A 27,971-nucleotide genomic window follows, 5' to 3' on the forward strand; every position below is an offset into this window, starting at 1 on the left:
AAGCAACTCTAGGCCAACCGGAAAGCTGGCCTAGAGAGGAAATGCAGGTATATTCAAACAGGCAGTGCCACAGGCAGCCCAGATGACCAAGCCAAGGTCATTGGGATTTATTTAAGCAACTTAAAACAACAGTTGGGCTATTAAAAAAAAAAAAAATCACTCCATACTACTAGGAAAGTTTTGTTTGCATGTATAGAAAAACAGCATTACCGTGAAGGAGAAATGAATCACAATTGCTCTGAGATTTATGGGCCAAAGGGCCCTCCTTTAATTGCTTTTTTTGGGGCGGGAGACAAATCCCATGAACACATATTTAGCAACACTAATGACTAAGGGATCTAGAAGTTGAGAATAATGCACAAAAGACTGGAATCACTCTGTGAAACCAATACAGATGAACTTCAATTTCCAGAAAGCCAGCATTTCTTATAAAACACCGCTAATATACACAGCCAAGGAAACTGTTTTGTTTTGAGGTAGCTACTGGTTCTCAGTAATTTATAAAATAAACTAGCTATGTAAAAATCAGTTGGACTAAGTATCATCTTTGCTCAACAGATGCACTGATGCTGTCTTCGCCCCCTGGCCAGCATTCTCACTGTATTACCAGCAGGAGATAATCAAAATACATTCTCTTATATGTAGCATTTATTTAGTTGCATTCAAGAGGGATACATCTTTGTTGGCTATTTACAACCAATCGAGTCCAATTCATTTTTTAAAACGCAGTTACCCACCACAGGGAATGGAGCGTGTGTCCTTGTGTAACTATTGCTGCAACTGCAGCTGACAGGAAAAGGGAATTAACTTTTTTCATCCCTGCTCCTTGTGCTGAGAAGAGAGACTTTTTAAAAACCCCTTAAAGTTGTAATTTTTTCTTTTTTTGCTGCATGGAAACAGATGCAGATTTAAAACTGACTGATTAGAGATCTCTATGGTCCAAATTTGAAGTTTGCTCTTCTAGAGCTGTATGAAATTAACGTGCCACTCATAATTGTAGCAAAGAGCCCACTAATTTTGATGGGACTGATGCTTCATTCACTTTCTCTAGATATGGGCTCATATCATGGTTTCTTGCTCTGGATTTCCATAACCTAGCATCTGAGTATCCATGTACAGGTAAATATGTGTAGGATTTGAAATCTCCCAAAATAACGCAGATGATCATCATTTGTTGCTTACACCTGAGCCAAACATAATCATTCAGATTGATTGTATATTTCAGACTTTCTCAACTTGGGGTTCTATAATGTGTTAGACTTCAGTTCCCTTAGTCCTTGAGTCATAGCTGGTGGGGGAATATGGAAACAGAAGTCCAATACTTCTGAACGCTGCCACGCTGTAGAAACCTAATGTATACATTTTGGCTCTGGAGGAGAACCAAGTCGACAAAATGACAACAGTAATATCAGTAATGAAAGCCAGTCAGGGGAGTGATATAAAGAAAGCCTGGATGAGCACGGTGGTGGGTAACTCCTGGTTGTTTGATGCCAGAACATTAGCGAAGACTCAAAACAAGGTTCTGATAGACCTTCCTTTCTTTTTCCCATGAATGGTGCTTCAGGACATACTCATGTGCCTTTCTTACAATCTCTCTGTGGAAAAATGGGTCCTTAATCAAAGTTTTTGCCAGCTGGACAAATTCCTGAAAAGGAAGGGTGTGGGGTAGGCAATGATTATTAGTATTCTACTGTTAACGTTGGTGGTGCTTCACAAAAGATCATGCGAAAGATCTCGGCCCTGTTATCGAGGTAGACCAGGTCAGGATGTAGCCACCAGACCCACCTACCGGAAGATTTCCCAACAAGGTTTTCCAAAATGCAAAATAACGAACTGTTACTCTTGTTATTATTTGCTACGTTTCTTCTGTCTGATGAAAGAACAGAGGAAAAGGAGCAAGAGAGCAAAGTCACTGTGTGTGTGTGTGTGTGTGTGTGTGTGTGTGAGTGTGATAAAAGAGAATTCTTAGCTGATGATAGTGGATCCTCACTGTTCATTGGGGGAAGGGGAGGGGACACTGACCATTACTGCCCTGCCTAAAATTCTCAACTGTTCTTGAAGGCCGCCATGTTGCCCAACACCTAACAGTGGTCATAACAGAGGTCAGGAAAAACACAGCCTCCAGGACAAATTTGCCAGAAAACATCCAAACCTGAAACAAGATATTGTTTTCTCTCTATTCTTCACCAGTGGGACACACTGAAAATATAATAATAAAGTTCTAATTCAGGAAAAGTGCAACTTATAACAAAAAGATTCATTTCTGAACACTGCAGGAAGCCACAGACCCTGGGGAGAAAAATGTTAAGCACAATTTTTTTTTTTTTTGGAAGAGGGAGTTAGTTATATCAAAGACTAATGAAAACAGAACATCTAACTTCCTGACTCTACTTAACAGCATTCATCATGCTAAAAAAAAAGGCTTAAGAAGAAAATGCATTTTCCACTTTGCAGTTTTATTTAATCTGGGCCTGCGTTTTTATTCTTTAAAAGCATAGCATTACTGCACGTAACTGATTATTGATGGAGAACTGAAATCTAATTTATGGGATCAACAGGATTAATTCTCCCATAATTCCTCGCATTCCCCAGTCCCTTCTTTTTGAGTCTAATAACACACTCTGGTTAATTAGGAAACAGGGTGAACCTTCAAGATAGTGTGCATACAGAGGACTTAAGATCTCGGTGGTTATGCATTTTCACAGCTGTGACCCAAGTGCCACAAGCTGTTGAAAAGCTTAACAAAAAGAAGATCAAGGTTTTCAATATGGTAGTGGAGCTACAAATTATCTGGGATGTGACACATCCTGTGGGTTGCCCATGGGGGTGGAGGGTGGGGAAGAATTAGGTCTCAATTGAAAATGTAACCCCCAAGCCTGCTTCAGCACCATGAGTCATGGACAGCTCCCAATATCCAATTCTTTCATTCTCCTATCCAGGAGCATCCTGGAGATAGATTAGGGAGTTAGATAAATCCCACCATGGCTGAGACCATTTTAGCTTTTCCACCCAGTTTCTGCAGATTCAGAAATGGCCCCTAACGGGCTGTGCCATTGTGCCTGTGGCCAAGATTATGACCAATGCCACAAGTCCTTTCATGTTGGTGGTGAAGTAAAAGGTGCTGGGCCAGGGATATGAATACTAGAGATGTGTAGGCATGGGGAAAATATGGGGAAATGGGAAAATATGTATCCTCCCCAATTCCCTACCATGTATGCCCTTCACCCCATAATTCTCAGACCTTCTGCAGAAAAAGGAAGGCTGAACAGGAATCACGATTAAAATGCCAGAGCAGAACTCGAGAGACCAAGGGTGGAAGCTAACTGGGCAACTTTGGACCGGGGTGCTCTCTTGGGCCAAGCTACCCCACAGCGTTATTGTGTGGGAAAAAATGGAGAGGGGACTATTCAGTATGAAGCTTGGCACTCCCGAAAGAAAGACAGGATATAAATCTGGCAAACAATATAATAAATTGGTGGTGGCTTGAGATGGGGATATAGATCTGCAGGAGATGGTGGGGGGGGTTATTAAATTCAGAACACTTCACTGTTCTACTGAAATCCAGGAGGAGATCTATCTATAGCACGCACACACACACACAGACATACACCCTGTCTGCACAGGATCCAACATATTTTTAACTTAATTTACTTAATATTACCTGGGGGGTCGAATATAATAATCCAGTTGTTTGGTGTTCAATTACTGCAGCATTTCCTGGAATATTTCTTGCCAGCACAGGAACATTTAAATCCATTGCCTATTACATAGAAAAGAAAGGGCTCACCTTTGGTAGGATGGAGACCTTGCAGGTAACGCTCATGTGGGCCAGCCAGTTGCAGAAAATAAGCAGCTTATTACTTACTTCCCCAAGTCTCATTCCAAATGGAAAAATATTTTCTTAACCCACTAGAACCAGTACAGCTTCGCATAGCCAGCTGATCTCCAAACAGCTAAACAAAGTTGGATCTGGCTAATTTTTGGAGACACTACCAGGAAATTCCAAGCTATTCCAAGCAGCATCTGCAAAGAGTGCCTGTCCATGAAGTCAGCAGGAGTTCAGCTCAACAGACTCCAGCGTCTAGAGAATCCCAGCTTCCTTTTGAATGAATGAAAAGTTAATATTTTAATCCTTAGACAGACACCAGAGGCTGCTGCAAGACTTCCTTCTAATTCGCTTTTTTTTTTCTCAATCTGTTCAACCGTATCTGGTTCTCAGAGACTGCCTGGACAAATCCCTGCAGTTTTCTTGGCAAGTTTTTTTCAGAAGTGGTTTGCCATTGCCTCCTTCCTAGGGCTGAGAGAAAGTGACTGGCCCAAGGTCACCCAGCTGGCTTCGTGCCCAAGGTGGGACTAGAATTCCCGGTCTCCTGGTTTCTAGCCTGGTGGCTTAACCAGGACACCAAACTGGTTCTCTCGCTGCCAAGGAGACACAAAAGAAGGGCAGTTGCCATTTTCTTTATGCTGGCAGATGTCTAGAATGAATCTGGAATTCAGAACCGTGGCCAGATCCAGCCTCCAGACCTTTGGGCATGGAGAGGAACAGTGAACAGGACACGAGTCCACATGATGGCCTGACTCCTTCCCATGGTGTCTCTCACTGTGAAGATGAGGCCAACCAGGACATTTATTGCTGCCAAGCTTGGAAGGACCTCTGTAGCCACCATGGGAGAGCCACCATTAGTCTTCACAAGAAGCAGGGCCTTGTCTGCACAAGCCCCAATATTTCTTCTTAGTGCAAGCTGACATGCTTCCTCCCTGCTTTCCATAGACAAGTAAACCACCACCACCCTTTTATTTAAATTGACCTTCAGGATGAAATTGGGGCCCTGTCTGGTTTTAGACTGCTGTTGCATGCTCTAAAGTTTTTACAGAACCTTTTAACATTACTGGAAACCCTGCAGACCGCCACAGAACTTTGGGGAAGAGGGAGAGGCGTGCATTCCCAACCCCACCGATCAGACTGTGTCAATGACATTTAAGTGAAGTCCTAGGGCATTCAGTTCCCCTTAATCTGTGCTGGAATCTTTTCAATCATCATCTGTGCAAATGAAAAAAAAAAAAAAGGCATGAAGCAGTTAGGCCTGCGGAGGCCTCGTCTGCCTGCACTCGCTGGGCAAAACCTCCAACCTTGGGTTTCGACTCACAGCATCTGGTTTCAAAAAAGCATCCAAACCCCTCCCACCTCCGAATGCTTACTGGCTCATCTCATACAATTATTGAGGAGTTCGGGCCAAAGAGAGAAATCTACTCTTCTGGTGGTTCAATCCAGACTGATGTTGCTAGCACTTAGAAGGGAATGCACTTTTAATTACTGCCGTTACTGCATCTGATGCGGCAGAGGAAGGACCGTGATTCTCCAGTACCCTAACTGGCATGGAAGCAAAGCAGGAAAAACCTTGGGGTGGTGGGGGTAAAGCGTTTGTTGATTATTTTCAGCTAACCCACAGGCTGAATGTTGCCACACCTTCGGTCTGCCATGTTTGGGTGACAGGCTATTGACACTGTGCCCTACTCCCAAACATTTCCAGCAAATAATGTCCATTGGGGAAGCTGGATTCACTTAACGACTGTCATAAAAATGGTCATAAAATTGGGTCATCACATGGTTACTCACTTAACGACCGCACTGCTTAACAACTAATTTTCCGGTCCCTATTGTAGGCTACCTGTACAGGAGTCAAAAGCCAGCGCAGGTAAAGAGCATCACGTTGGGTGATGGCTGGGTCAGATGGATTTCACTCCCTTCTCTGCTTTCTTTTTTCCAATTCCTTCTTCTTAGCTCCCAAGGCAACACAGGTAGTCCTCGCTTAACAACCACAATTGGGACCAGAATTTCAGTTGCTAAGCAAAGCAGTCATTAGGTGAATCCGACCAATTTTACCTTTTTTGTGGCAGTCATTAAGTGAATCCCTATGGGGTTAAGTGAACCACATAGTCATTAAGTGAATCATGAGGTTCCACATTGATTTTGCTTGCCAGAAGCCAGCTGGGAAGGTCGAAAAACGTGACCACAGGACACTGTGACTGTCATAGATGCAAACTGGTTGCCAAGCGCCCGAATCGTGATCACATGACTGGGGGGACACAGTGATGGTTGTAAGTGCAAGGACTGGCTGTAAGTCATTTTTCCAGCACCGCTGTAAGTCTGAACCGTCACTAAATGAACGGTTGCTAAGTGAGGACTTACCTGTAAGGGGAGACGTGAAGATGAAAAGGCATGTTTCTCTGGGGCTGCAAACCGCAGGCAAAAATACCGAAAGGGCCCAACTCTAAACTTGCAAGATTTATGGGAAAGGACCCACTTTCCCGACTTTTAGAACCTAGCCAGGCATCAAACAAGTGAATTAGCGTAACAGCTCACAGAGCATATGTCGTGCCAAATTTCCAGATCATTAGCAGGGAGTATGGCTTTTTCCCTCCCCAAAAAGCTCATCGCACACAGAGTGGCCGGCTTCTCTCTATGTCCGCCTCCTTCCCCCCGCCCTCCCCTTCTTTACATCTGACTTATTTTGCCCAATTTCTCTTAGACAATCTGGCTGACTTTGACAATAAAGCGGCCGTATCTCCCTAGAAAGGCAAGAGGAAACAACTTGCGAGGGACCGGGCCGTTTTAATTAGACCGCGTCCTCCTACCTGAGACGGCCAGGAGGAGGAACACGCCATCTGTCCAATTCCTGTTTCATTAACCAAGGCTACAGTTGGCCTGGAAGGATGTACTGGAATTGCAGCCCAGTGGGCCTGCATGAGACAGACGCGCACACACACACACACACACACACACACAAAATGCTGCTTTGAACCCTTTTGACGAAAAAGGAGGATGGGAGAATACAGGACATTTCAGGCCATGCTGTTCCGGCTTCAAGAGACGTGAACCTCTGGAGGGATTTCAGCAATGACTGTTCACCCGGGCAGGCATTCGGCCATGAGCCTGGCCTGAAAGATGGCACAACTTAATAGTTCCGATGAAGCGGCAGCCAGCATGGTCTACCCAGAGTGGCACTACGCGTGATGAGGTTGGGGAGCCTCTCCCGAACAGGAACAGTAACTCCGGCCAGCCACTCTCTCTCAGCCCCAGGAAGGAGGCAATGGCAAACCACTTCCGAAAAACGTTGCCCAGAAAACTGCAGGGACTTGTCCAGGCAGCCTCCGAGAATGGGACACGACTGAACGGATTAAAAAAAGAGAGAGAGAGGTCTGAAGCCAGCTGAACAGAAGCCTGAAAACGAGCCAAGAAGGAAGTAATTCTAGTAATAACAATTTTACAGAGGGTTCTGTACTCGTAGTTTGGCACTTGGACTTAATATTTGCCCAAGAAGTGAAGGAACATGGGGGAAAAAATAGTAATAATAAATCAACCGGCTTCCTCTCCTGGATTGCTTTTATCTCATCTTTTGCTTCTCAAAAGGGAGGACGCCCTGTCAGTTGTTACATCCCAGCGCATCCAAATTACAGGTATTTTGAGTCACACCGTCACCTCGCTCAAGGAAAGGACAGCTGCCTTAAAATTCCCAGTCATTTAGGACAGTAATTGCTTACTGCATAATCCATTCAGGTATGCCTGGTTGGTGCAAAGCCAAGTGCGTTTGTCTCCTGCCTTCACCATCTGCTGCCATTGTTCCTGCTGATGTAATAGCAGGGTGTGCGTGTACATGTGGGAAACAACAACCCAATAGATGAGTTAAGCTTCTGCTTGGATTAACTTTTCTGTTTTCTTTAAAAAGAATCTCTCTCTCCCCCGTTCCCAAAAACAGCTAATAATTTCAGCTCCCCTGCCTCGGAGATCCTACAGGTAGTCCTCACTTAACAACCATTTGTTTAGTGACAGTTCAGACTTACGACCAGTCCTCACACTTACGCCCATTACAGTGTCCCCACACTCACGTGATTACAATTTGGGCGCCTGGCAACCAGTTTGCGTTTATGACCGTCACAGTATCCCACGGTCACGATTGTCATTTTCGACCTTCCTGGCCGGCTTCTGGCAAGCAAAATCAATGGGGAACTGCGTGATTCACTTAACGGCCATGGGGTTCACTTAACCCCCACAGGGATTCCCTTAATGACTGCCACAAAAAGGGTAAAATCAGGTCAGATTCACTCAATGACCGCTTTGCTTAGCAACTGAAATTCCGGTCCCAGTTGTGGTTGTTAAGCAAGGACTACCTGTAATTGCTTCTTTTTTGGAAGAAGTGTGACCAGATCTCCCAAGAAACCAAAAATAAACAAGAGGAGTTAACTAGCACAGACATGTGCTCAATCTGCCTCCGGGTGAGTTTGGCTGCTCCATGTTACCCAAAATTCAAATCCTACAACTTCAAGCGAGACCATCCAGCAATTAATGTGCTAAATCAAAAGACTTTGGAGCCTCCAGCATAGGGGGGAAAAGTGAATTCCCAAGATGGCTTCCCCTGACTTTCATCTGCAATTGGCCGGGTAGGCAGCAATTACACCGGAGAATCTTGGAGCCGATACGGTCTCCATTATTTTCCTTTCCAAACTGCACCTTCATTCTCAGAGACTTGTTTCAGGAGAGGATTTTAGCCCAAAGGGGTTTTGTCTTGTCCAAAACGTCCTGAATTTGATTTCCAACCTCTCTAGTATGAAATCCAGAGAGACTACCTGACCTTTCTGAGATCATGAACAGGAACTGGAAATTTATGTTCTTTGTTACTTGCTTCGTTCTTGGCTTTTAAAAACTTTCCTCTCAGCACCACCCTTTGAGCTTATCCCCGTGCTCACGAGGGCTGGAAAGGCTTCTTCTGCAATCAACTTTAATTAAAAGCCGGGGTGCTCAGATCTCAGGCCTGCTGCTATGGGCCAGAGAGAGCAATTAACAACCGAGTGAGCCGTTCAACTATTTCATAATTTGAGGGCAGAAGAGATCCCTAAATCAGCAGTGGAGGATGTGCATCTCCTGCTTGTAATTGCCAGTCCAAATCAGAACCAAAAGCAGAAAAACAGGACTGACTTTTAATTTTTTTTTTTTAATCCATTCAATTGTGTCTGATTCTGAGAGACTGACTGGAGAAGCCCCTGCAGTTTTCTTGGCGAGGTTTTTCAGAAGTGGTTTGCCATTGCCTCCTTCCTAGGGCTGAGAGAAAGTGACTGGCTCAAGGTCCCCCAGCTGGCTTCGTGCCTAAGGCAGGACTAGAACTCACAGCCTCCCGGTTTCTAGCCTGGTGCCTTAACCACTATGCCAAACTGGCTCTCTACTTTTAATAACAGGGTTAATTTAAACATTACAAGATAAAATACACAATGGTCTTCATCCAGAGGCCTTTTTTAGGGGGCAGAATTTTCATTTGTGTTTTTCCCTCTATAACATGGCGTGTGCGTCTGTGTGTGTGTATTCTGGATCTCCACAATGATTAAAGTCAATGGGTAAAACAGGAGAATGAAAATGCTTAAACAATGGTCAATTTCACAGGACAGCTAAAAGACCTTATAGGTAGTTCTCGCTTTACAATGATTTGTTTAGTGATGGTTTGGACTTACAATGGTGCTGGAAAAACTGACTTTCAATCGGTCCTCACACTTATGACCGTTGCAGCGTCCATGTGGTCATGTGATCACAATTTGGGCACTTGGAAACCAGTTCGCATTTATGACCTTTGCAACGACCTGTGGTCATGTGATCGCCATTTCTGACCTTCCCAGCTGGCTTCTGGCAAGCAAAATCCATGGGGAAACACATGATTTGCTAACAACCACTTGGTTCACTTAATGCCTGCAGTGATTCACTTAATGACCACTGCAAAAAAGGTGGTAAAATCAGGTCCGATTCGCTTAATGACTTCACTTAGCAACCAAAATTCTGGTCCCAATTGTGGTCATTAAGCGAGGACTACCTGTAGTCTTTCATGGCTTCAGGAACATCAACAGAAAAGGGCACGGTTCTCCCTGTCTGGAAGTAAGGAAGAATTACCTCTAAAATTGCAGCTGACATCCCTTCTGAAATGGAAGTGTTGATAACAGCAAAACATTTTTTCACAATGGCATGAAGATCTTCCTGGGGGACCGCTGGCAACAGATGTACCCCATCTGCCCTAAGGAGTAAATTCAGCTTGTTAATCATCTTCCAGTTGATGGACACCTTCTCTCTCTGTTGGCCACGATAGCTAGGACGTGTAAGTCCAAACCATCACATGGAAACCCACAAGACTGAGAATGGTATTCCAAGTTTCAGGTCCTTCCATTTAATTGTAACAACCTACCTGCATGTCAGAAGCCCCTAACCAAGGGTCATCCCTTTGAAGCAGACCAGGTCAGAGAACAGTGAGCAGTGATCCGGCACCTTGGGTTTGGGGATTTGCAAATTCTCCCATGATTTTAAGCTTTGGGCTCAAGTCCCTTTTTAAGATTCTGTGTTCTATGATGGAATGACCAACACAACTGTCCCTAAGCTGCTAATTTCTTTAACAGAGTCCTGCAGTTCTTAATTTCTAGACGTTTGTCCTTACAAGAGGTCAGCTGTGCTTTCGTTTACTTTAATTATTTATCAGCCCATTTGTATGCTGCCTTCTTGAAAGATTCTAGCGGGCACATTCTGAAGCATGACATGGAATTTAGACCGTTTCTCCCGAGGCTGGGACGCAAGGCTTCTCCAAATGTCAAGAGCTGTAGCATTGACCCGACCTATTTCAACAAGGTCAGCTAAGCCGAGCTTCCAGGATGGATCGATCTCTTCAGAAAGTAAGAACACTCTTTCAACAGGTTATCTAAAGTCTTCATACAGATGCAGCCTTGCCTAGCCTGCTCCCTCCCAGATACACTGCGCTGCAATCCCCAATTACTGGGGAGGGGTGGGGGGGAATACTAAATTTTAATTACATTTTCCTTCTCTGCCCAACTACACAGGCATCTAAACTCTGCTATTTCTGACGGTGCCTTCTTTGCAAGCGAGGACTACCTGCAGTCTTTCATGGGTTCAGGAACATCAGCCTCAAATCTGAAGCTAAGCATCCCTGCCCGTAATGCTTTTTATTCTCCCAGCATAAAAGGAGATTTCGTTATGGGATAGGCAGGCTAGCAGAGGTGGGATCCTACTATGTGGCTCAGTGTGCGCAAGAGACGTATTATCCTTCTTCACAGGCATTTCTTCAGAGCTAGGAAGACTGATCATTTCTAACTGATGTGACACCACTGCAAGCCTGTCTCCCAATCTCCATGTGTCTGGGCAGAAAAGGTGCTTTTCAGTTGCCCAAAATGTCTGTGACTACTGAAATCTTGGTATAAAGGAAGAATCGTGGTACGGGGATCCCTGAGCCCTGCAAAGCTGGGGTCCCAAACAACTGGAGGAGAGTAGACAAGAGAAGGTTGGTGTTGGAATTCAGGAAAATGAGCAGTTTCCTTCAGACAAAATAAATCTCCTTTCAACATCAGAACAGCCTACCTGTTCACTCTCTCTTTGACTTCTGCTGCAAACGGTGGATCAGCCTGGAGCGGAAAGAGGAACATAACGCACAAATCACTGCGTGCCAGGAAAACTGGGTCCAGATTGAGAAAATAAAATCACTGGAGTTGGAAGAAGTCATTTGCTGCTACCCAGTGTAGGAAGCCAAAGGAAAGCATCTCAGAATAAATGTCCCTCATGCCAACGTTGACGTCAGAGCCATTAGCGTGATGTTCTAATTTGGGATCTATCTCAAACATTGCTTTTTACTCACTTTTTCAAAACTTTCTCCCCCGCCCCCAACGTGCACACGCACGAACCCACACACCCGTGACAAGGAGGACGACACTTAAAGAGAGAGAGAGAGAATCAAGGCGTTTTCCAGAGACACAACATCCTGGCAGATCCCCCTGGCGGTTTCAACAACTCATTTGGGAGGAAAGTGAAGCAAATGGAAATTGACAAGCAGACTGCCTGAAGTCTCAACTAGGAGGGGAGGCATTGGAAGTTAAAAAAGAAAAGACACATTTATATTATGTACCTTTCTCCAGTCTTCTCTTCCACACCAGTTCGCTTTCAAATCTTGCAGTGAACCAGAGTGGAAAGAAACAATTAATGGGGGGAAAAAAACATGCTATAGCAAAACGGGAACTGTTAAGAAAATGGTGCAACGTTTAAATGAAAGTGTAGCTTTATAAAGTCCAGGTAATAAGATAGGAAACTTCTCCTCCTTCGGACACTGGATGCGAAGACCCAGCTCTCTGGAGAAGGCTCTAATGATGGGAAAGGCGGAAGGAAAAAGAAGAGGATGACCAGCAGAAGCTGAACGAACTCAGTTACAGCAATTGAAAGATCTGAAGGACCAGGCTGGGGACAGATCATCATGGGGAAAATCTAGGTGGTCGCTAGGAGTCAACGCTGACTTGAAGGCACATAATCAATCACTCAGTCAATGGAAAGACTCAGCTCTCCTGAGAAGTCCATAATGCTGGGAAAGGTGGAAGGAAAGAGAAGAGGAGGAGGACCAGCAGCAAGGTGGAGGGACGCAGTTACAGTGGTGATGGGTGCGCTGTTGGAAGATCTGAAGGACCAGCTTGGGGAGAGATCATCACGGAGAAAATCTATCTACGTGGTTGCTAGAGTCAAAAACGATTTGATAGCACACCATCAGTCAATCAATCGAACAGGAAAAGCTGCACTTGTCTTGCATCAAAGATGCTTCTGACATGGTCAGGGGGAGAGCAAGAATGGGATGACAGAATGGGGTCCAAGGAGGCTTCAGCATGATGCTGGATAGCAAATTCCACCAGGAGGTTGACCAACCAAGATGGACGGGCGGTTCTCTTGTATAACAAGTGTGGATACTCTTAAGCTTATAGTGTCCGTAAACTTAAGAGTAAATCCGATTAAAGCAGGTGCATGGAAGTAAGGATGTATCTCTCAAAGAGAGATTTGTGCTCAGCTTATTCTTTTGTTCTTTCTTCCTGTGCTTTAAGCCAAGAATATTCTTGTTGAGCCGCTAACTCCCTCAATGCATCCTCATGGGAAGGTGGTTGGGCGGTGGCTTGGAGTGCTCCTGATCCTTCCATTCTAATCCTCCTTCCCACCTGGTCACATGGCCCAGAACAGCAATGCTGCCCTCCCCATGCTTCCTGGTGCACACATTCAAATCAACACAAGAGGGGAGAGGAGAAACACACCCACATGGATGCAACATGTTAATCTGTTGCATGGAAGAACATGCAGAGGTCCCCTTCCAACCCCTGGTAACATCCCAGGCTTGATCTCTAGGGAGCACTGGAAAAAAAAAAACCTTTGCTGTCAGTGCCAAGAACAGGATAAAGGAATTTTCTGGCTCAGGGGCTGGATTCACGCAACACACCAAGCCAGGTTTATAAATGCAGTAGCTGTGCTCCCCTGACACATGATGCCCAAATAAAGCAGGCTGTGGCCTAAAGTGAGCTCTTGGTTCTCAACTAAGAAAGCAGATTCCCAGCCCAAGGTGAATCACAAAGATGCCCATCTCCGTTTTAGCCTTGCCTACCACGTGGTGCAAACTGGCCCTCGGGGAAAAGAAAATTGCTATTGATAGTTGCGTTGGAGATGGGTAGGGAAGGGAATTAATGCATGGAAATCTGGTGTTGTCAGCCCGTCTCCTCCAGAGAAGCCCAAGCCATTTTAGAACAAAGTTGCTTTTGAAGAAAGACAGGTTTTGTCTGCCAATTAAAAACAAAGGGACCCATGGGGCACGCCCTAGCAAAAGTGATGTAGCACTTACTGGGCAGCCCTCTCTCCTAGAAACATCTCCACCCAGGATCCAGCCAAGGGACAAGGAAACACAGGAGTACATGTTTGCAAAGCATGCTTGAGGAATATTTAGAAAAGCTATTTGGAAGAGGGAGATGGTGGGAGACTTACAGCAGGTCCAATAATGATCAGGCGTACCCTGGAGTCTTCCTGGTGCCACTCTATCAAGCAAACAGGAGACAACTCTGGTTAGACCAAAATTAATGTAAGATTAGAGCATGGTAACATTGACTGACAATAGCTGGGGGCAGAAAGCGCCTTGATTGTGTTGGGTGATGCAGTTTCAAGTTCCTATTTTAGACCTGTGGAGGTGACAAGATAGAGGAGATGCCTACAGAAAAATTGGACTCAGAAGGGTTGAGGACTATGTGACTGACAAAGAACATTTCTGAACATTTCAAACAGCTGTGGGCATCTCTGAGCTTCTCCCAGCATCTGAGGTCTGAGTAATTCCTCAGCTAACTTTCACATGACCAATAAATTGAGATTTATACCTACTTTTATTAGTGAACCATTTACTACAACCGACTTAGGTTCAACCTGGAGAATCCAGATTTGTCCAAGAAGCAAACTGACCATTTAATCAATGAATTTAATTTTAACTTAATGTGATCAATTGAAGAAATCCATCGACGACGACAGACAAGATTGTTGGTGCCTAGTCATTTCCTGACCTGTCCCATCAACACATTTCATTGTTGCATTGGAGACAGGTGGGGAAGGGATGGACATTCAATTCGTCTTACCCACACATAACGTATTAACCAAGAATCCTGGGTGTCCTCAGTCCTCAAAGAAAGGTGGTTCAGTTCACAGCACCCGCATGCTGGGCTGTAAAAGAGCAACAACTAGAATCCCCCTCCCCAAATTTTCTCCTGAACCACAAAATATGTTAGAAAATCCAAACTCTGGTCAGATGGACACAACAGCTGTTGCTAGTTACCATCACATTCCAGGCCCCCTGCCTCCTCAGATTATGCCTCCCAGTCATCCAAAAAGATGCCCATTTCTGGAGCCATCAATGCCAAATGTGTTGTAAGAGGTTTTGATGGGAAAAGTTTGACCTGAAAAAACATCCAGCAGATAAAGGGGATCTTTGACTCTCCTTAGTCCACAGATCAGCAGGAAGATGTATAGATCCTGGTCATCCTGGACAATCCCTGCAAACAAAGCATTGTTGAAACTACTTAAATTCAAGGGATCAGAACAGCTCAGAAAAATAACATCAAGGACTCACCAAGCAAACAAACCATCTGCAGTTTGCAAATTGTTGATTCCAATCCAACATCTTTGCTTTTATTAATCAATCTACCAAAGATCATCTTTGTTGTTCTTTCTCTCTCTTTTCACAATCACCTTTGCCTTAAAGCAGCTTTCTCAACCTTCTGACCCTGAAGGAACCCCTGAAATATTTTTCAGGCCTCCAGGAAGGAACTCCTGCCCATTCAGGCTCAAAGATAGGCCAGAAATTACAAAATTAGTACATCAGTTCCATGGGTAGGCCTGTCTATATGCATCAACAGTGCTCTTAAACTGAAAATACAGAATGGAACTTACCTCTTTAATGTGAAGTTGCCCAAATTTGAAATAAGTTTAAAAATAAATCATGATCTCCCAGGGAAGCCCAAGGGACCTCTCGCGGAACCCTGGTTGAGAAACCCTGCCTTAAAGAGAGAGAGAACTGGTCTGCTGTGGAAAGTTCACCAGAGGACCACTCAAGTAGACCTTGAGTGGTCAAGAAAAGCTAAGAATCTTTGCCACCTTTCCTGGGGAAACAAAGGTATAAAAAGCGAGAATGAAGAATGTCATGCTTCTTCAAGAGTACAATGAGGGTGACAGAAGTGGGCATTAAGGGCTGATATGGATTTGCATCTGTTCCATGGAACAATGGTGGCATCAACAGGGGCAGAATGACCAGGTCACACTATCCCAAAGTCTAACTTTTTGCCACAATTCCTGCTGTATTCCCAGCATATCTGGAGGTTAGAAAAGAGGGTGGTGTCCCGCCACATGCAGACTCCAGAAGCTTCGTTAATGTCTCCATCCACAGTATATACTACAATTCCTTTTTTTGCAAAAGGAACCGAACTGGAAAAGATACAGCCATCATCTCTCTTTTTATGGTCTCTCTCCCTGCGGTGACCTTTTAAATAAGCAAAAAAGAGAAAAGACCTCGGTCGCTGTTTTTCCCTGTCCACCGCTTCATTTTAAAAAAATCTCTGCCATCTCTTTCAAAATAGGTATAAAACACGGGGATGATCAGTAACCTAAACCACTTCTACCAACACCGCCTGTTTATTTCTCCTAAATATCACCAGGGGCATAGAGTCCAATCCCGCAATATTGCTTTTCTGAAATTAAAACCCAATCCAGAGATTTAAAAAGGCTCTCCTTTTTGTAGAATTTGCAACCGCATCATTAAGCTTCAGTCCGAACAGGCTACGCTATAAAGCACCAGACAACAGAAGGCAAGAAAGAGAAAATATAAAAAGTCCAAATAGCTCAATTACAAAATGTGGGCTGAAAAGAAAAGGAGAAAAAAAGAAGACTCATAATCAAAATACCCTTAGTGCTCCATAAACCACAAAACTATTTTGCTTCATAGTAAAGAACAAAAATTACCCTTAATGCAGTTTCAATATTCCAGTAAGGTCTAAACCATTTCCAATTTTACCCACACAGGTATTTTTTTTTTACAGGTAACTTGTTACTGCATTCATAATAGTGAAAACCCGTATTTTTAAAAAACGAACAATTCTTTCAGTGCTGACCTTTCCCTATTTTCCCTTCCCATCCTTCACAAATGCGTAGCAACAGAGCGTTCAAGTACCTTGAAACGTATTAAAAGATTCCCCCCCTCCCATCTCTTGAAAATGCTGCCTGCAAATACAACAGGGATAGGCAAACTTGGGAATCTGCTGTATGCTCCTTCCACCCAAGGTGATGCAGTGGCACCTTGGACTACAATGCCCATCATCCTGGGAGGGGATGCTGGGAGATGCAGCTGACTGAGTGATCAGAGTCCCCTTTTGGGAGAGATGGGCAGTGATAGCAATTTGAAGAATGAATGAATGAATGAATAAATAAATGTCGTGCAGCTGAAGACCTTTTACCAGATTCGTCTTTAATATATTATGGATTTTGCTGGTATTGTCAACGTACTGTCATGCAAGGCTTGGAGGGTTATAAGACATGCACATTAATATCCATAAGGACTAGGAACTGTCCAGGAAACATACACGCAAATTCTCTCTCTCTCTCACACACACACACACACACACACACACAAACTTAGAAGACTGAATTCAGACCTCAGTGCAATCATTCCACTGTACAGGTACTCCTTGTTTAACCACCATTCGTTTAGCGACAGTTCAGACTTACAATGGTGCTAAAACCCGACTTGAGCAACACTGGTCTATACAATCTGCTTTGACTTCTCTTTCTATCAAGAGCTAAACAAACCAGACATTGTTTGGTTAATACAGGAAGTCCCAGTGTTTTTGTTCTGGCTCTGCTTCATTGTTCTTGTCCTTGTCCTCTTGAGATGTCACATCTGGATCTGATCTAAAATTGAAGACTGGTCCTTGCTGGGAAAAATCAGGACTTCTCTGAACCAAGAGATCCTAGGGTGATGATCCCAGAGTGGGGTTCACATACCTAGAACAACCTCTAGTTTATCCCCTTGGGTGGTAAGAGATGTTAAGACCAAGACTCCCATTTTTTTGCTCAAAGCTGTAAGTGGAAGGATGCTCGTGGGATCCAAGCCAGCGTGCTCTCGCTAAGGCAGAATTCGTCATCAACACCCACATATTTTCCCCAGGTTAAAAAAGGCTGCACTTTGCCAGTTCAAATAGGTCCCCAAATCATTCCAAGACAGGAAAAGAAGTCTTAGATCTCCAAAACAGGAAGAGATTTTGCACTCAGGAAGCCCTTTGCTGAGAGTTCTGGGAAAACTCCAGGCTTGTATCCATTTTTACCTGCCCTCTGCAGAAATTCTGTCCAGTTATGCTGCCTGTTCGGAAGGGTCACGATCCCTAAAAAAATGAAAATAAATTAGGGGCCATGCATTCAATTGCTCCCCAAAAGCAACCACAGGCAGGCTTTTCGGAATGGTTTTCAGCAGGTGGTTTCCCGTTTGGGAGAATGACAGAAATAGGCAGTTTCTCCAGGGACAGAAAGAGGATTTTGAAAACACTTACCTTGAGCTTGGACGCAGATTTTGTTCCTGATTTGAGGCTTTGGGCGTTAATGATAATTAAAAAAAAAAAAACAAGGGAAAAGCAAGTTAATAACTGTGACCCAAGGAGTTGGTCTTTCGCAAAACAGTTCCATTTCAAAGACTGCCATTCTAAACATTTGCAGAGAGACAAACAAACAGGCTTGTTTTCTCTGCAAGGCACATCCTTGTTGCCCCCCCGCCAATTCATCAAAATCACTTGCCCACAGTCCCCCTTCTTAAAAGGAGGGTCTGTATCATTTCCTTAGAATCCTTCCATGCAGGGATATAGAAAAAAATTAAGATATGAGGAGCAGAGACTTTTTTGTAATGGCCCCCAATTTGTGATATCGATTGACTGACTGATCGATATGCAAGTGACTAAAATAGCATCGTTATTCAGGGTCTTGGTCTCCGATCAGCACATGCGAATTCCTGCCCTTAAAAAATCAAAAGGCGCCCTTATCAACCTCTTCTACTTTTTAAAAAATGGTTCTATTCTTTCTTTTCATTTCATGCCACTGTGAGGCTTTTGTCCTACGCCAAGCTGTTTAGAAATATATTCAAAGGAAGGAAGGAATAAAATAAAGAGCCCGCTGCTGGCTTTGAAAAACGGACAGCCTAAAGACACAGCAAAGGGTGAAGCTGTCCGGATTTCTGGTTAAAATCTGCCCCTTTTAAAAAGAAGCTTTTCAATGAGGTCAGAAGCTAATCAGAGCTGGCAGCCTCAAATGAGCTTCAATCAATATTTATGGGAACCAGCAATCAATTTCTGTAACTTGATACAATGACCAAGTTATTAGCAAAGCAGATTTTTTATGTATATATATATATAGGCTAGTTCTCCGGCAACATTTTCTAGCTTCTGTTAGACTTGTTTGTCCTCCTGAGCAAATGAGGGAGGGGGACAAAACAGGGAGTTAAAAAAAAATCAAAAGAAAGAAAAAGAAACAAGAACAGTTAATAAAGGCTGTTTCAAGAGACAGGGAAAAAAAAGGTTGCCAACAAAGGAGGCTTAATTTGTTTTGAAGGCAGAGAATCATAGGAGAATAGGGCACTTTTCTAGAGTAGTTCTTTTTTAAGGTATCAAAATAAATTAAAGCCCTGTCTGTGATTGCTATCAAATACTGTATTTATACAAAAAGCAATTCTCCTTTAGTCTCGAGCACACTGAACCAAATCTGTCTTTGTGTTAGGCCTGCAAAATACTGCTTTCAAGCCACACACAACCCGAAATTAGCTTTTTCCCAGCCTTCTGTTTCTAGCTGCAGTCCAACTGCAAATCCCTTTCTCAACCACCCTAAACCTTGGCTGGAAATGCAGACGTGAGCCGAAAATTAGCATGCCTCCCGCACCCACCCCTTTCTAAAAGGGTGCTTTTGAGTTCCAGATCTTGATTTTTACTGCATCTGAACTCTGCAAGCTTGGGATGCTGGTTTGTGGGCCAAGGAAGGTCCACCGCTCAGGATCGTGGTGTGCGTCTGTGTGAGTGTAAAAACTGAATTAAAAAAATAAATAGAATAAGGTTTGCAGAAATCTGAGTTTGTCTGTGGCTTGCCAAGAGAGCAAAGCCACCCTGAACAGAATCACCTACCCAACGTGTTGCTGCTGCTTCCTTCATGGCTTCGGTGAAGGACACAGCAAATCTAGGAACACGGAGAAGAAGAAGATGCTTCTGAACATGTGGGACCTGATTTACTCAAAAGCCACCTTTTCAGGGAAGCACCCAACACAGACGGGTTTCATTCATTCACGGAACAATCTCAGTCATCTGCCTTTCTTCCCTCTGGGCACTCGGATGCTTTTATGAAGGGCCAGAGGTCTACCCAAAGAAAACAGTATTAGGACCATCCCTTTGCATGTAAATAATTCACTTCCTGAAGCTGCAGCTGGCAGCAGGAATGATCCACCTCGGAAACCTTGGAGATTAATGATCAGCCGAATCGCACCCTATTTTGGGCGTTAGGTTTGCACTGGTGCAGCCAACCAGTGCTTCCCCCCAAATTACAGGTAGTCCTCGCTTAACAACCGTTTGTTCAGTGGTGGTCTGGCCTTACAACGGTGCTGAAAAAACCCGACTGGTCCTTACACTTAACGATTGTCGCAGTGTCCCTGTGGTCACGGGGTCATGATCTGGGAACTTGGCAACCAGTTTGCATTTATGACCATTGCAGCGTCCAGTGGTCACATGAACGCCATTTTCAACCTTCTCAGCTGGCTTCTGGCCAGCAAAATCAGTGGGGAACTGCGTGATTCGCTTAATGACCATGTGGTTTGCTTAACACCCACAGCGATTCGCTTAACGACTGCTGCAAACAAGGTCGTCAAATTGGGTCAGATTTGCTTAATGACCGCTTCGCTTAGCAACCAAAATTCCAGTCCCAATTTTGGTCATTAAGCGAGGACTACCTGTACTAGTTGAAATCTCTCGACTCCGGCTCACGGAGGCACGATCCGACTCAGGATCTTTCTGATCGAAGCAAAAGGGACACTTGTTAGCAGTCGAGTTCTCATCAGGAGAGGTTCCCCAAACCGATGCCTTTGAAAAGAACGGGCTCTGCATCTTAGGACTTAGCCACCAAAGCGCCCACAGCTGAGAACTTTCCAACGGGAAGCCCGTGCTCCTCCACCCTTGGAGAAGGTCGAGCTAAAGGTCCCCCTGCCCCAGTCTAATGAGGGTCCAAAGAGATTCCAGCCTATCCACGATATAAGAGTATTAGGAATGAGGAGGATTAGGAGGAACACTGCTTTACCTAGCTTTATCCAACACCTTCCCCATCACCCGGGCCTTCTCGTCACTTCTGGCATCTTCGTTAATATCCGTTCCTCCGAAGATGATCCCAAAAGGAATTGTGCTGCCTGAAAAACAGAGAAATTCAACCCCCGAAGAGTTACTCCAGCGGCACAGGGGGTGCCACTCGGCCCACAAAAACTTAGCTCTGTGACCAGAGTTGGAAAAGCTGAGACCCTTCTGCCCCGCTGGACGCAGGGCGTTTGTTGGGGTACGCCAAAGAGGACTTCCTCCAGGGTCCATGTTGGAAGGCACCTGCGAATACGTTTCTTTCATTTGGCCTCTGGGTTCTGTTTTTTTTTTTTTTTCAAGGGTGGTTTTTGGCTTGCTTTCTTCTACAGGGAGTCCTCATTTAGCCACCACAACTGGGACCAGCTACTTGGTTGTTCAGCAAAGCGGTCGCTAAGTGACACAACTGCACTTACGATCTTGCTTCAGCTTTGCTTCGCTTTACAGGCCCGTGAAGGCCATCAGTGCGAGGACTGGTCGCCGTGTTGCTTTTTCATCACTGTTGTAACTGCAAATGGTCACTAAACGAGGCAGTCGCTAAACAAGAATTACTGATATTAACCGCCTTCCTTTTTAAATTTGTTTTGGTATTCCTTTCTTTGAAGGAGAAGGTGCTTTCAGCCATGTTAAGTGCTCTTTTCAAATGGAAACCTAAGAGAGGCAGTAGCAGGTTCTCATTTTCCAGCCAGATCTAACCCACTCATCCTCTCAAACCTGTTCTATCATCCAAGCTCTGCCCTGTTGATACAAAGAAGGGCAACTCGCTTCGCCACACCGCTGGCTTTTCAAATCAAACATCCGTCTGCTGCTGACACTCCCCTCTCCAAAGCAGTGAAGCTAGCAAGACTATAAACATCACTCCTCGTTCTTTTTAAACATTAGAAGAGTCGGTGGGGGGGAGAAACAATTAACTGGGCAGTTTTACACTCCATTAAGCTAACAAACAGCAGCAGTGATGGCAACTAATTAATAACAACACTGCTTTTAAATTCTAGGTAGAACGAGTTCACTTGTTAAAAATGAATCAGGTAACTGTCAAGAATGGCGTCAGAGCTGGCAACGGCCTTCGTGACCTGGAGTACATATTTTAACAGCAATTCACAAACATCTGCTTTCTGGAGATGTTGGTCAGGATGGTCCAACACCTCTGGACAGCACCAGTTGAGGGAAAAATGCAGCCAGGCAGGAAAGCAATAAGTCACTGATGTTGAATTGCCAATTAAAAGCATTTCTTGGAGAGGAACAATCAACAGATGGCTTCGCATTTAATCCTGGCCTTGCTCCCCAGTTACAATGGAGTCTGCATGTCAGTAGAAAAGATCTGGGCCACCTTTGGCCAAACTACCATATCCAGGCTGTGAAAAATCTATACAACCACTGGAAGGCAGCAAAGCAATACAGAAAACCCTAGGTCGCTGCTGCCATCTAGAGGCTGTGTATATTATTGCAGCCCAGATACGGCAGACCTACCTAGGCCATCCCTGATCTTTGTACGGCATGTTGGGAGAGCCCACGCCAAAAATGAGGCTGAAAACTAAGCTGGATTTAATTTGGCCTGAATTTATGATAATCAAGTACAAGATATGACAATTCCTCATTTAATAATGTCTCCTCTTACATTAAAGGTGACAAGTCAGCAACTGCTTGGGGACGGCACTCAAGGTTTGGGGGCCTGATTGCAGCTCCGGGGCCACGGCCAGGATCTGTGCCCCAGCTGTTGTGCTTTGCTGGAAGGTCCCTCACCAGAAAAGGAGCAGGATGCAGGCCAGGAGGAATCAACTGACCAAAAGACAGTGATGCAGACCAGCAATTCTCAAACCTTTTGGTCTCAGGACCGCTCGACATTCTTAAAAATGATTGAGGACCCCAACGAGCTTTATTGATTTGGGTCACATCTATCGACATGTACTGCATTAGACATTAAAACTGAGAAATTTTAAAATATTTATTTATGTGACTTCGCGGACCCTCTGAAAAGGGTTCTGGGGACTCCCCAGACCACACTTTGAGAACCACTGTTGAAGGCAACGCAGAGGGAAGGAGGGGGTCTTGCGCAATGTTCTCCAGCTCCTAGAGCAGGGTGCCTCCACCAGGGTTCCGCGAGAGGTCCCAAGGGGTTCTCTGGGAGACCACGATTTATTTAAAAAATTATTTCCAATTCAGGCAGCTTCACATTAAAGAGGTAAGTTCCATTCGTTATTTTCAGTTTAAGGGCACTGCTAATACATATAGACAGGCCTACCCCGTGAAACAAATACAATAATTTTGCAACTTCTGGCCTCTCTTTGAGCCTGAATGGGCAGGGGTTCCTTCCCCGAGGCCTGGAAAGTATTTCAAGGGTTCCTCCAGGGTCAGAAGGTTGAGAAAGGCTGAGCTAAAGAGCCCAGGTGCCTTAAAATGATACAAGGCAGAGGCTTGGCAGAACTCGAGTTGTTTCCTTTCACCCAGAAGTATAAGCAACTACTATTATCTCAACTTATTTGACTTACAGTACCACCTTTTGGGCTGTCTCTGGATTCTCCCCAACCTCAACTCCTGTGTTTCAGTAAATTGGTTTGCACTGGTGTCTTTAAGTCCTTCCAACTCTCGACCTCTTTCTTACCATGTCCCTGGTATGTGTTTTATTGCTAGCTTTAGACCACGAAACAGGACACCAACTGACTAGACAGGCTAAGCAGAGTTTGGTGTGGTGCAAAACTGCTCAGTTTTGCCGGAGAGAGTTATAAGCCTCATAAAACCAATTAAATAAAACACACACACACACAGCAGCAGCAGCAGCAGCAGCAGCAGCATCTCAGCCATAAATTGAGATTCTGGGCCTCTTTTTGCAGATTTGCAGAGCTATCTCAAATCTAGCCCAGCAAGAGCTGAGCGACTTAGTTGCCAGATGTGCCGAAAGCCGGCAGAAAGTTCTGCAAACCACGTGCCAACTTATTAGAGAAGCAACTTGTGCTTCTTCAGCAACCACACTGTCTCCCGCCCCTTTCAAAACCCAGAGACCTTATCTTACCTTGAAGCAGCCTTCCTGCTTTAAAGAGATGGATCCCCAGAGCTGCCTCAAACTTCTCAGAAGAGATGAGACTGGCAACTGCCAACGGGGACTCATAATCAGAGGAATCCTTCAAGATGCACAAATGCCCAGCAGCTTCTAAATGATCCCTTTGGAAAACAGGTGCAGATGGAATAATTTTTTTTTAAAAGGCAGGATATTCACATTCAGTTCTGCAGGGAATAAGTCCGTGAAGTTGTACCACTTAAAAAAGAACAGTCTTCCTGTGTTGGGAACACCTTATAAACCCACCTGATTTGGCAGGTGGTACCCCCTGCCCCCAATGGCCGAGAGGCTGGATGCACCAATGCTCCCTGAAAAAGAAATCCCCAACTGTAGAAAGCTAGCATGTCAGAGCCCTGGAACCAAGCTTTCTCCCCTAGAAAGGCTTAAGAAAATTTCACACGGACTGAGCTCCGTGTTTGTAATTATTTGCAGGGAATGCCAAAGATTAATGTTAGAGGACTTGCTTTGCACACAGTCCCAGATGTTCCTGTTAATAGGAACAGAAACTGGTGAGGAAAAGAATCTCTTATCCGTGTCTAACATGGCTAACTTATACCAAGTGTAGTTCAACAGATCTGGATAGAGAAAGTTGGTATAAGGTATTTTTCCCACCGATGGGATGTGAAAAAAGGTCTCCTTGGAAGATGTAATGTTACCAATTCAACTTCAACACTTCGGATTATAATGGCGCAACTATGGATAAATTTATAATAAGCAGAAAGGGTACTGCCAGCTCCTTTTAACTCCAATGTCTCAACTCAGTTTGAACTTAAGCATGAATAATTGGTGTTTAAGCCCCAAGATAATATGTGTGTATTATTATTATTAAAAATGTGTTATTTTTTCCAACCACCATATCGCAAAGTTCAGCAAGTTCTAGCACAACAGAAGTCAGAATATTTTCCCTTCCTCCCATTATACCAATAACCAGGATTTACATTCTTGTTCAAATTAATAGCCTTGCAAATTGCCAATGACTTGAAACTAATTTCCTAATGAGACCCAGGAGAGATATTAGCAGTTAAAGAAAAAATATCACCACTGCCTTTTCCAGTGTGCACAGAGAATATGTTATTTTTCCAAGATCTCCAGAAATCCCACAAAATATTTTCCCTCCAGGACTGAATGCAATTCAGCGATGGAACTTTTTCCCACCAGAAATATCAAGAACCAGTTCTCGTGCAAGCCATGGTATTCCCTGTGACACTCTATGGAAGTGGAAGTTGGACTTTGAAGAAGCAGGAGAGGAAGACTATTGACACTTTCGAACTCTGGTATTGGAGAAGACTCTGAGAATACTGTGGACAGCAAGCAAACAAACCAACAGATCTTCAAACAAATCAACCCAGAGTTCTCACTAGAGGCACAAATGACCAGGTTCAAATTATCCTACTTCAAATACATGATGCAAAGACCCAGCTCTCTGGAGAAGGCTCTGATGCTGGGAGAGGTGGAAGGAAAGAGAAGAAGAGGACAACCAGCAGCAAGTGGATGGGGTCCTGCAAGTCTCAAAAGACCAGGTTGGGGACAGATTGTCATGGAGAAAATCTGCGTGGTTGCTAAGAGTCAACAACAACTTGATGGCACGTAATCAGTCAATCATAACCTCCAGAGAGGGCAGCTTCAAAAGGCGATTAGAGAAATTCAGAGCTTGAAATAATACAATCAGTCACATTGGCTAGCAAATAAAGAAATATAAATAAATGGAAAAATATAAATAAATAAAGTGGAGGAGGAGGAGGAGGAGGAAGGAGCATTTGGTATGTTTGCCGCCTTGAGTTATTTATAAAAATAATAAAGGCAGGATAAAAAAAAATCTAATAAATAAATAAAATTGCCATCCCCCGTTGAAAACAATAAACCTGAACTTCACCTTCCAGCATGGAAACTCAGCCTTCGTGGCAAGGCTGTTGTGGGGAAAAGTGGTCAGAGGGAGGGCTGCATATGATGGCTTGAGCTCCTGGCTGAAAAGTGAGATGTAACCCTAACCAAGATGTAATACCCACCCAGCCACCTGTATGAGGATATACTTTCACATCAAGCACCCCAACTTCTGAGTGGACACATATTGGATCTACTGCCGACTTTCTCAACCTTGGCAACTTGAAGATGTGTGGACTTCAATTCCCAAAATTATCCAGCCAATGTGGACTTCAACTCCCAGAATTCCCTAGACAGTGTGGACTTCCAGAATTTCCCAGCCAGCATAGCTGACTGGGGAATATTGGGAGTTGAAGTCCATACATCTTAAAGCTGTCAAGGTTGAGAACCACTGGTCTATTGTATAGTGAAAACTGTCCCCTTTAAGACAACATCTGGACTGATTGGCAAGCAGCTGGAGTTTTATTTACAATTTTGAAAAGGTATTATTATTATTAATTTATTGGTTTGATGCAGACTTTTCAGAAGAGACAGAGGGTGCTGCCTGCGGTTTGTTATGGCAGGTGACTGTGGCTGTGATTTTATTCATTTATTCCTTTGTTAAGCACTTCCGTCAGGGCTGTTCTAAACCCTGCACACCAAAAAATTAGGTTTGATGGAATTATTTTATTATACGTGTTTATGCTTTTTACGGCCAAATGTCTTGTTGATTTATGGCCATATATGGAACTTTTGTTTAAGATAAATAAATGTGTGTCTGTATGGTGTGTATATGATCAACACGCAGGCAGGTGTGTAAGATCCAAGCACCTCCTCTAAGGTGGGTGCGCTACAGATACACACACACTCACACACACTCACACACACACACACTTGGTCTAACCTCCATCTCTGTACAAATGAGGATAAATACACAAAACACAAAATAAATAGGCAGAATACAAAATAAACATACAAAAAAGAAAATAAACACACAGAATATAAAATAGACAGAATACAAAATAAACACACAAAATGCAAAATAAATACACAAAAACGAAACAGAAGACAAAATAAACACACAGAAGACAAAATAAATAGACAGAATACAAAATAAACACAGAAAATACAAGATAAATACACAAAAGTTGCATTCCCACGACCTGATTACCCCATTTCTGATTCACCCCATAGATGGACTGGGCTCGCCCCACACCTCAAGCCACGAAGGAGTTAAACCAGGGTTAACATTCACCAGGATTAGCCCGCCATGCGAATGCAGCTGCTTAAGTCTCCTGACCCGGGTTTGGCGTGTCGTGTGAACCCAGCCAGTGGCCCAGGCCTCCCTTTCCACTCCGGGGAACCTCCTGAGCTCTCCCTCCGGCCGCCGGTCCACCCTCTGCAGCCCTGCCCGGCTACACCTGACGAACTTCCGCCTGCCGCCCGCAGCCACGGGTTACTAGCGTTGTAGAGAGGGGCACCGGACGGACTTCAGCCTGAGGACGCAAAGCCGGCCGAGGAGGCCACTTACCGGATCCTCCGGGCGGTGGTGCAGTTGCCGGTCTGCGCTCGCCGGGGAGCCAGCAGGAGTAGGCGCATGGCGACCCCGCAGCTGTGCCCTACTTCCGGCGGCGTCCCGGCCGGCTTCGTCCCCGCTCTCCAGGCACCGGAAACCACCTGCTTCTCTTCCACTCTCCTGCCCAAATCTATGGTAACCTCCCTTTGGCCACAGCAGTCCGCCGCGAAGAACGTCCTCTAGGCAACGAGGTGGGAAGCAATGTCGTTCCGCTTCCATTCGTTGACGAAGACGTACTAAAGACCGCGGGGTGCCTGCAGGAGATGCAATTTTAGCCTAACTCCAAAAAGAGTGTGTCCTGAATTGGGTAGAACACTGTGCGTGCTTTATTGTCTCTTAAGAAGAAATACTACGAATGGTTGCAACATTTTTCTTTTAATAGCGTAGATCAGTGTTTCTCAGCCTCCCCCGTTTTAAGAAGTGTGGACTTCAACTCCCAGAAATCCCCAGCCAGCATAGTGGCAGGGAATCCTGGGAGTTGAAGTCCACACATCTTAGACCCACCAAGGTTGAGTAACGCTGGCCTAGACAGACAGACAGACAGATGGAAAGAACCAAAAGTCAGGCCCCATAAGCTAGTCCAGATCTTGGAAGTCACTTATGACACTTACTACATTGGAAAAACAGCCTTGGCTGTAGTCGCATTGATGTCCATTAATGGAATGTAAAGCTCCCCAAGTTTCTGAACTCCCCAATCCCTCAGGTCTCCTTAGAAGCAGAAGCTCCTATCATCCAAGTGAAACAAAAACAGAACAC

At 44.5% G+C, this 27,971-nt stretch overlaps 1 protein-coding gene across 1 annotated transcript; it reads right to left on the bottom strand.

The window, feature by feature from the left end:
* Window positions 1-244: 244 nt before the first annotated feature.
* Window positions 245-27,284, bottom strand: GLT1D1 (glycosyltransferase 1 domain containing 1). The gene is made up of 12 exons (XM_063315536.1): window positions 27,171-27,284; window positions 23,735-23,883; window positions 20,678-20,783; window positions 19,519-19,570; window positions 17,908-17,944; window positions 17,686-17,742; window positions 14,770-14,865; window positions 13,817-13,866; window positions 11,399-11,442; window positions 9,932-10,052; window positions 3,662-3,760; window positions 245-1,645 (listed from the first exon to the last, which is right to left on the bottom strand). The coding sequence occupies exons 1-12, from the start codon at window positions 27,236-27,238 to the stop codon at window positions 1,499-1,501; spliced, it is 1,026 nt and encodes a 341-aa protein (XP_063171606.1). The 5' UTR covers window positions 27,239-27,284; the 3' UTR covers window positions 245-1,498.
* Window positions 27,285-27,971: the final 687 nt, after the last annotated feature.

Source organism: Candoia aspera, chromosome 15 (assembly GCF_035149785.1).
Source record: "Candoia aspera isolate rCanAsp1 chromosome 15, rCanAsp1.hap2, whole genome shotgun sequence".
Classification (NCBI taxonomy): domain Eukaryota; kingdom Metazoa; phylum Chordata; class Lepidosauria; order Squamata; family Boidae; genus Candoia; species Candoia aspera.

Excerpts from the sequence above, each read along its gene's own strand:
- GLT1D1 (XM_063315536.1), bottom strand. The coding sequence starts at position 27,238 with ATGCGCCTACTCCTGCTGGCTCCCCGGCGAGCGCAGACCGGCAACTGC. Across the intron at positions 19,571-20,677 it reads AAGGTGTTGGATAAAGCTAG|ATTTGCTGTGTCCTTCACCG; the intron begins GTAAAGCAGTGT and ends CCGTGTTCCTAG. Across the intron at positions 17,743-17,907 it reads AATCTGCGTCCAAGCTCAAG|GGATCGTGACCCTTCCGAAC; the intron begins GTAAGTGTTTTC and ends TCATTTTTTTAG.